The 8,973-nt window shown below is 40.2% G+C and overlaps 1 protein-coding gene across 1 annotated transcript; it reads left to right on the forward strand.

Moving 5' to 3' along the window:
• The first annotated feature begins 2,083 nt into the window (after positions 1–2,083).
• LOC149378722 (uncharacterized) lies at positions 2,084–4,328 on the forward strand. The gene is made up of 6 exons (XM_089603839.1): positions 2,084–2,434; positions 2,873–3,036; positions 3,137–3,146; positions 3,251–3,273; positions 3,342–4,205; positions 4,277–4,328. Exons 1-6 carry the CDS (start codon positions 2,084–2,086, stop codon positions 4,326–4,328), a joined length of 1,464 nt encoding a protein of 487 aa, XP_089459965.1.
• The last annotated feature ends 4,645 nt before the right edge of the window (positions 4,329–8,973 follow it).

Below are 8,973 nucleotides of genomic sequence, written 5' to 3' on the forward strand. Positions count from 1 at the left end.
TTGTTTAATTAATAACCATGTTTTAATTAGCTTATGATAGCGTAATTAATTTTTCCCGCATTTAAATGATTGTTTGAGCTGCAATAATCACCAGCATCATGATAATCGATCCATTCAATTTGGTTGTATCCTTTTGCAACGAGATGTGCTTTATAACGCTCGATGGAGATCCTATTAGAATTTCTCCAGGAGGGATTTTTGCATAGGAACCAAGTATGATTTGCTACAAGCATTGATATTAGAGAACATGTCGATACGCCAACGAGAAGACTTAACCGCTTCAGAATAGGATTGTGGTTCAATATGATCAATTATGTTGGATACAAAAGAACGTTGAGAAGGACTTAAAGTGGTTAAAGAGAAGTGATTTATCAGAGGGAATTGAATAGAATTAGAGACGTTAATACATATAAAATCGCTTAAACAAGTCGGAGGTCGTCGAACTCGTGAAGGATGAGCAGGACACGGAAGAATCACTGTATTCGTGAGAGATTCAATAGCCACATGAGGAGGAGGAGATGGCATAGGTTCAACAGCCATAGGTGCGGAAGAAGAGGATGTAGAAGCAGGGTTAGATTGATAATCGTTTAATGGAGTAATGCTTATCGGAGGAGTAGTGGGAATAGAATGTGGTAATGCATGAGAACAATCATGGTAAGAAAAAATATATTCATTAAAGACACCATCGCGAGAGACATAAATGCGACATGTGGAGGGATCATAGATACGATATCCCTTTTGACCAAAAGGATAACGAATGAAAGTGCCAGGTTTGGAACGAAAGTCAAACTTATGTCGAATGTACATAATTTTGGCGAAACATAAACATCCAAAAATTCGCAATGAAGAATAGGATGCGGTAAAGCCAAATAAAAGTTCATGAGGAGATTTAAATTGGAGAATCGGTGTCGATAATTTGTTAATTTTATAAGCAGCAGTAAGAATGCATTCTCCCAAAAAAAGGAAGATGACTTTGAAAGCGCAAGGCGCGAGCAACATCGAGAAGATGGCAATGCTTCCATTTTGTTGGGGTGTGGAAACACAACTACGTTGATGAATTATTTCATTATTATAACACCAATTTTGAAATGAGAAATTGCTCAAACTACTACCATATCAATAATTTTTTCCAAAAATCCACCAAAGTATAACTTTGGCCAAAAATACAAGTTGTCTCAAAGTGAAAAACCAAATATACCCTCAACCTTATTTTTTCTTTCAATTTCACACTTACCTCATTTAATATCATTCCAAAATAAAATTTCTATTTTTTATTCAAAATTATTTATCTATCTCTCTCTCTCTCTCTCTCTCTCTCTCTCTCTCTCTCTCCCTAACCGTGTAAACCCTTATACCATTTACTCTCTCTCTCTCTCTCTCTCTCTCTCTCTCAGTCGAACTCACCCAGACCTCACCCAAACTCACCCTCAAGATACTCTATTTCTTCTTCCCTGAATCGCGACCGAGACCCACCCCGAACCCGAATCCTTCACGACCAGTCTCACTCTCTCTCTCTCTCTCTCTCTCTCTCTCTCTCTCTCTCATTCAACTTTGAGCTCACCCTCCGACACGCTCAAGGAAACACGACCAAAGTCACAGATCCGGACTCAAGGTTAGTTTTGTTTTGTTTTTTGTTTTATCAAACTTTTCTTTGGTTTTTGGGTATGTTTATTCTGGGTATGTTTGAGATTGAAAAAAAAAAGAGACTCTTTTTGTTCTGGGCAATTTTTATTTTTTTCTCTTGTTTTTAGGCGAAGTTCATGAGTTGTTGACATCAGATGTCAACAACTCATGAACTTCGCTGATACTAATGTCATCGAAGTTCATCAGTTGTTGACATTAGATGTCAACAGTTGACGTCAACTGTTGACGTAAATTGTTGACATTAGCATCAACAGTTGACGTCTACGGTTGAGATTTAGAGATCAACTGTTGACATCAACTGTTGACATCTGAAGTCAACAGTTACTAACTTACCTTTGTTTATTTGTATGCAGTGATGACGAAAATTTATTTATTATTCAAGCATAGTGGTACTTGGGTTGAACCTGGTCGGTATCATGAGAAAGGATCTTTCGGAATTATGGTGCCGTCTGAAGTGAGCTTCGCTAGTTTGATGCAAATAATTTACGCGTATTTGCGCAAATCACCATCTACCCATACAATTGGCGTTTCATATGCGATGGCTGGTGCAATGATACCTGTTGAGATAACTAACGACGACACGCTGAAAGGTTATTTATACTTGAGAAGAAGGAGGGAAGATGACACGGAGAAATTACAATTGATATTGGAAATAAAAGAAAAACCATCGGGGCTCGATTCTCCAAGAGTTGGATCCACTCGCAACAGCCGTGATAGTGGTTGTGACGGAAATCCCCTTATGCCATCAATACCCGAGGAGGGGTGTGATTCGGTCCCAACTCATGAATCGGCAATTCTTTCTACATTAGGATTGGATGACATTAGGTTGTCAGACAATGAGACACAACAACAACGACGAGGCTTCCCACCACGAAACCCAACTCATCCTCCACCACGACGAAACTCCCCTCCTCAACCACCACGAAACTCTATGTCTCCACCACGACGAAACTCCCATCCTCAACCACCACGAAACTCTATGTCTCCACCACGACGAAACTCCCCTCCTCAACCACCACAAAACTCCCCCCCTCCACCACCACGAAACTCCCCCCCCCCCCCCCCTCCACCACCACAAAACTCCCCTCCTCCACCGCGAAGAACAAGTCCTCCACCGTCCCCTCCACATAGTGTGCCAAGTTCGTCTACTACGAGAGAGGACACCCTTATTTTGGATGGTGATTCCCCTGTATTTATTGAGCGTTATGCATTGTACTCGAATAAAAAGACTTTAAAGAAACACTTGATGTTCTTCGCCATAAGCAACAACTTCTCGTATATGACAAAGAGCTCGGACAAAAACACCTTGCACGTTGTTTGTCCGGGAGAGCATTGTAAATGGGTTGTTCGAGCTGTGAGAAAGGAAAACACACCCATATTTCAAATTAGAAGGTAAAATCTTTGTTGCATTATGAATTTCAATTAGAGTTATCAACTGTTGACATCAATTGTTGATGTCAATTGTTGACATATGTGAGATATTTCCTCTCAGTCAACAGAAGGCAAATAAGTCACAGATGTCAACAATTGACGTCAACTGTTGACATCAATTGTTGATGTCGGTGAATTATTTTCCTTCTTTTGACTGAGAACGAATATCTCACAGACGTCAACAATTGATGTCAACAGGTGATAACTCTAAAATCAACAGTTGACATTTGGGTTTTGAAACTAATTGTGTAATTTTCATATTTTAGATTTGACAATGAGCACGCTTGTCCCCTAAACTTAAGGCAAGGACGTCACCCTCAAGCAACAGCTTCGTTAATAGGAGAGATGGTTAAGCATAAGTGTATTGATCCAACCGTTGGAATGAGCAAACCAAAAGAGATAAGGAATTACATGCAAATGGATTACGGAGTGTCTATGTCTTACAAAAAGGCTTGGCGGTCCAGAGAAGAGGCTCTAAAGTCCCTCTACGGCAATTCGAAAGACTCGTACAAGTTCTTGCCTAAGCTAAGCTACATGATCGAGACTAAGAATCCGGGTTCTTTTTTTGACCTTATCACTGGTGATGGCGGTGTATTAGTAAGTTTTTTCATGTCACTCGGGTCATGGAGAACGGGGTGGAAGTACGTAAGGCCTGTTATTATTGTCGATGGTACGCATTTGAAGAATTATTACAAAGGGACGTTATATACAGCATGTGGGATGGACGGAAACAATCAGATTTTTCCACTAGCCTACAGTCTTGGTCCTTCAGAATCTAACGAGGCTTGGATTTACTACTTTGAAAAATTAAAGGACGCAATTGGGGAACGGGAGCAACAAGTATTTGTATCCGATAGACATGCTGGTATAATCAATGGCCTCAAGACGGTATTTCCAAATTGTGATCATGGTTTTTGCATGTTCCATCTACACGGTAATTTGAAGACTACTTTCAAAGGGATCACGAAGGAGGTGAAGTGGAAATTTTACGGTACCGCAAAAGCATACACTCAGCGGGAATTTGAAAGTTTTATGGTCATGTTGGACGCTGAAAACCCTGAAATACGTCGCTACTCAGCCAATGATGTCGGGTACCAAAGATGGGCAAGGTGTATGTTCAGGGCAAAGAGGTATGGTATCATGATGAACAACAATGCGGAGTCATTAAATGCATTAAATGTAAAGGTGAGACAATTTCCAGTTTCAAAATTGATGAATTGGCTGAGAGAGCGAAGTATGAGATGGTTTTATGAGCGTCGGGAAGCTGCGGCAAATACACAAACCATTTTGACAAAAGAATACCAAGCCAGAGTAGGAAAATACACTTCATATGTTGTTCGAATGTTGGTAAGTGTTTATTTAAATGAGAATGAACTAAAGATGTCAACAATTGATGTAAATGGTTGACATTGACGTCAACAATTGATGTTAATTGTTGACATTGACGTCAACAATTGATGTTAATTGTTGACATTGACGTCAACAGTTGACGTCAATTGTTGACATTGACGTCAACGGTTGACGTCAATTGTTGACGTTGATGTCAACAGTTGACGTCAACTGTTGACATCTGTGATTTATGAGCTCTCTGTTTGTTGACATTGATGTCAACAATTGACGTCAATTATTGACATTGATGTCAACTGTTCAAGTGAATTGTTGACATTGATGAACATAGATAGACATCCAAAACCTTTTCAAAAACCACAAACCAAAAACTTTTCAAAAAACACAAATAACAAACTTTTCATAAAACAAAAACCAGAAACTTTTCATCAAACACAAACCAAAAACTTCATAAAACACAAACCAAAAACTTTTGATAAAACACAAACCAAACTCGACTGTAGTCTCTTGTGTATCTCTTATGTCATCTCCTATGCTGACAACCGGCTCAACATCTCCTTCATCTATTTTTCTCTTTTAATCCTCTTCCTCATCTTTCTCATCTTCGTTTCTCTTTTCAGCCTCTTCTTTGTCTTCGTCTTTCTCGGTCGAATCTTCTGGATCCTGTAGCTCTTCAGGTTGTGCATCTTGGACAGCTCTCGGTATCATCTTGGCCAGCTCCATCAACTTTTCATTCACACATCTAGTGAATTCTTTGAAGCTCTGTTCCATCTCCGTCTTGAACGCCGCGAACTCTGTCCTTATATGGGTGACAGAGGCTTCAACGGCCATCAACCGAGCCTATGTTAAAAGTAGACGTAAGCCAATGTTTTCTATTAATAAAGAGTAAATCATGTATGAAAGATTTACAAACCTCAGAGTTTTCTCTGATGCCGGACGGATGTGTTGTATACGGAGTGGATGTGCCTCCACTTGATTCCACCAGTACCTGTCAAAATTAATGTCAACAAAGGTTAGGCAACTCTCATAAATAACAGATATCAATAGTTGACGTCAACTGTTGACGTCACTGACAACAAACAGAAATGTCATAAATCACATATATCAACAGTTGACATCAATTGTTGACATTGATGTCAACAGTTGACGTCAACTATTGACATCACTGTCAACAAACAGAAATGTCATAAATCATAGATATCAACAGTTGACATCAATTGACGTCAACTGTTGACATTGATGTCAACAAACAGAAATGTCATAAATCACAGATGTCAACAGTTGACGTCAATTGTTGACATTGATGTCAACAGTTGACGTTAAAACCATAAAAAAAACACATAATCAAGATTAATCACCTTCTGTTTCAGCTTCGGTTGGCTCGACTTCTTCATTGTCTTCAAGCTAACCTCTTCTCCTCCCATTGGCTTGAACACAAAGTTCTCAGATTGCCACAAAATGGTTGAGAACGTGTTGTCAACGACATGAGTCGTTGATTTCCACCGACGCATGAGAGGTACATCGGTATCAGATAATCTCTCGCAATACAAGAGTGTCGAGAACACGGGCATGGTTTCGTACGCCCAAATTTGAAGTGGGTACATGAAAGAAGGAAGGTTTATCTTCGCCTTGGAATCCTTCTTCTCCACATTCTTCACGTACTTACGGCAGTTTTCAACGAAGAACTTCCAAACCACATTGCCCCACAGGTACGAGTTAAACTGGTCCAAGTCCTCTACCAATTTAACGTACGACACATCTCGAATGGCCGTACCCAAAGGGGCACCGAGAAGTACGTTGAAGAGAAAATGAAGCAGCAAGAGCTTGACTCGTTTCTCATGCGGCCACCCTTGCGATTCCACCAATTTTGTTGTAAGCACGACGCGACTGTTGGTCGTCCCGTTGGAGAACAATTCACTGAACAGTCCACCTTCGGCCGGCTCGGTATAATCCAAGGATGGGACGTCCCATGGCGCAGCCCTAAGATAGAACAAAAATCCTCTCTTGTGAACGTCCGCGGTTCTCCCCCGAGCTCAATAAAGAGAGTATCTTCCCTCTCTTCTTCACCGATAAAGTAACCGACCCTCATCAATAAATGGTTAATTATCTTAGAGGATCGGGTCACCTTCGGGACGTCCAGAAATTGGCCAAAACAAGAGTTGCTGAACATAGCCTTCACTTCTGGACCCATAGCCGCTGAGTTATCGAACGTCTCCAACGTTCCATAAAAAAATGATATTATGATCAACCACATTTGATTCACAAATGTACCTCCTCCACCCCTGAATACCGAGCACAATTTCACACAATTTCAAACAAAATTTCAAACACAATTTCCGAGCACAATTTCACACAATTTCCGACCATAATCAAAGATTTTGTAACACATCAATTCACTACCACACCTGAATTCATTCACTACCCAAAACCATTTTCAAACACAATTTCATTCACTACCACAACAGAATTAATTCACTACCCAAAAACAATAAATCTAAACCGGTGGGTTTACCTGGTCCGTATCAGAGGTGGGTTTCAGGCCACGGCGGGGCTTCTTCGCAGCCTTCTTCGATTTCAACTTGGGCGAAGCACTCGTTTTCCTTTTCCGGGCCGGAGAAGTGTTTGGCGTGGTCGCTCCGGACGCCTCCGGTTGTTTGAGCCCTATCATCCTAGGACTCTTTCGCGTTGTGGGTTCGAAAATAGGGTTGGGTGGGTCAGACATGGCGACTTGAGGGATTGGTCGAGTGAAGTCGAGTTCGGGCAAGGGTTTCGGTCGCGATTTTGGGTGAGTTTGAATAAGAGAGAGAGAGAGAGAGAGAGAGAGAGAGTGAGACTGGTCGCGAATCAGGGAGAGAGAGAGAGAGAGAGAGAGGCGATTCAGGGAGAGAGAGTGGCGAATCAGGGAAGAAAAAAGAGAGTATCGGGAGGGTGAGTTTGGGTGAGGTCTGGGTGAGTTCGAATGAGAGAGAGAGAGAGAGTAAATGGTATAAGGGTTTACACGGTTATGGGGATTGAGAGAGAGAGAGAGAGATATAAATAATTTTGAATAAAAAATAGAAATTTTATTTTGGAATGATATTAAATGAGGTTGGTGTGAAATTGAAAGAAAAAATAAGGTTGAGGGTATATTTGGTTTTTCACTTTTGAGGAACTTGTATTTTTTGGCCAAAGTTATACTTTGGTGGATTTTTGGAAAAAATTATTGATATGGTGGTAGTTTGAGCAATTTCTCTTTTGAAATTTGGTGCAAAGAAATTCAGTCCCGTTATCTGAACGATTGATTTGAAGTTGGGGTAGGAAAATTTTACCAGTTCTGGTCGTTATTTTAGAGATTTTGCCATTGAATTGCCGATTAGTTTGATTAAAAAAATGTGTGATCATGCGAAAGGTTTTAGATTTATTTTTCATAAACTATATTCAGGTACAACGTGAATAATCATCGACAATGGTTAAAAAAATAACGAGATCCATTCATAGAGTGAAAAGAAAAAAGTCCCAAAATGTCAACGCGTATTAACTCAAAACATTTGGTCGAATGAGAAAAACTAGAAGAAAATAATTGACGAGATTGTTTGGCTTGTGGACAAACATCACAAGTGAAGTTTTTATTTTGAACAATATCAGGAAAATTGCAAACAAGGAAATTAAAACGGGAATTCCCGGTATGACCAAGGCGTAAATGCCATAAGTCAAAATTATCACATTGCTGAAAGGAAATAAACGCTTTATTTAAAATAGGAAAACCATCCATAAAATAAAGCCTGTGTTGGATACTACCCTTACTAATCTTCTCCTTCGAGGAATGGTCCTAAAATAGACAGTGGGAAGAAAAAAATATGACTTCACAATTAAGATGCCAAGTTAGTTGTAAAACAGATAATAAATTAAATTTGAAAGATGGGATATAGAATACATCTTTCAGAATGAGATTGTGAGTGCTTAATGATTCCAATATCCGTCACCGATGCCATTGATCCATCAGGAAATTGGACAGATATGTAATGTTGTGATGTATAATAAGAAGAAAATAATGAAAGTTGTACAGATTTGATTTGAGGCGCCAGAATCAATAATACCGGAAGAAGAAATACAAGATAAAATAGTACCTTCTAAATGTGCAAAGTGGTCAGCGGAAGGATCAGCAGAAGTGTCATGTGCTATGAGAGCCATCAATTTCTTGTATTGATCTTGAGTGTGGTGAGTACATGGTGCCGGAGAAGAGTTGTTGCTGCTGTGTGGTATGGGACATTTGACTTGGCCGTCGGGGAAGCCGTGTAGCTGGTAGAAAGTGGCTCGCGTGTGGCCGTGGCAGTTTCAATGATCGAAAAATTGACGTGGTCGCTTTCCCGAGTGACGATTAGGTTGAGGAGCACCAGATTCCATGTTGTTGTGGCGATTCTTCCACATTTGATTTCTGGAAGTATGGAAGGCATTAGACTCTATGATTGGAGGTTGTATGTCGAGCTCCTGTTGTTTCTCTTCTTGGCGTACCAAGTTGTAGGTTCGTTGAACGGATGGAAATGGCTCAAATGAGAAGGATTTGCCAGCGTA

The sequence above is a fragment of the Urtica dioica genome, chromosome 12 (genome assembly GCF_054948205.1).
Source record: "Urtica dioica subsp. dioica isolate 48M chromosome 12, U.dioica_male_clone48M_v1_H2, whole genome shotgun sequence".
In the NCBI taxonomy this organism is placed as follows: domain Eukaryota; kingdom Viridiplantae; phylum Streptophyta; class Magnoliopsida; order Rosales; family Urticaceae; genus Urtica; species Urtica dioica.

What these genes read in the sequence shown, in the direction of transcription:
- LOC149378722 (XM_089603839.1), top strand. Translation starts at nt 2,084, where the DNA reads ATGGTGCCGTCTGAAGTGAGCTTCGCTAGTTTGATGCAAATAATTTAC. An exon ending in CGGTCCCAACTCATGAATCG is followed by an intron (nt 2,435 to 2,872) that starts GCAATTCTTTCT and finishes TCGAATAAAAAG; the next exon opens with ACTTTAAAGAAACACTTGAT. An exon ending in TCAACAATTGATGTCAACAG is followed by an intron (nt 3,274 to 3,341) that starts GTGATAACTCTA and finishes TTCATATTTTAG; the next exon opens with ATTTGACAATGAGCACGCTT.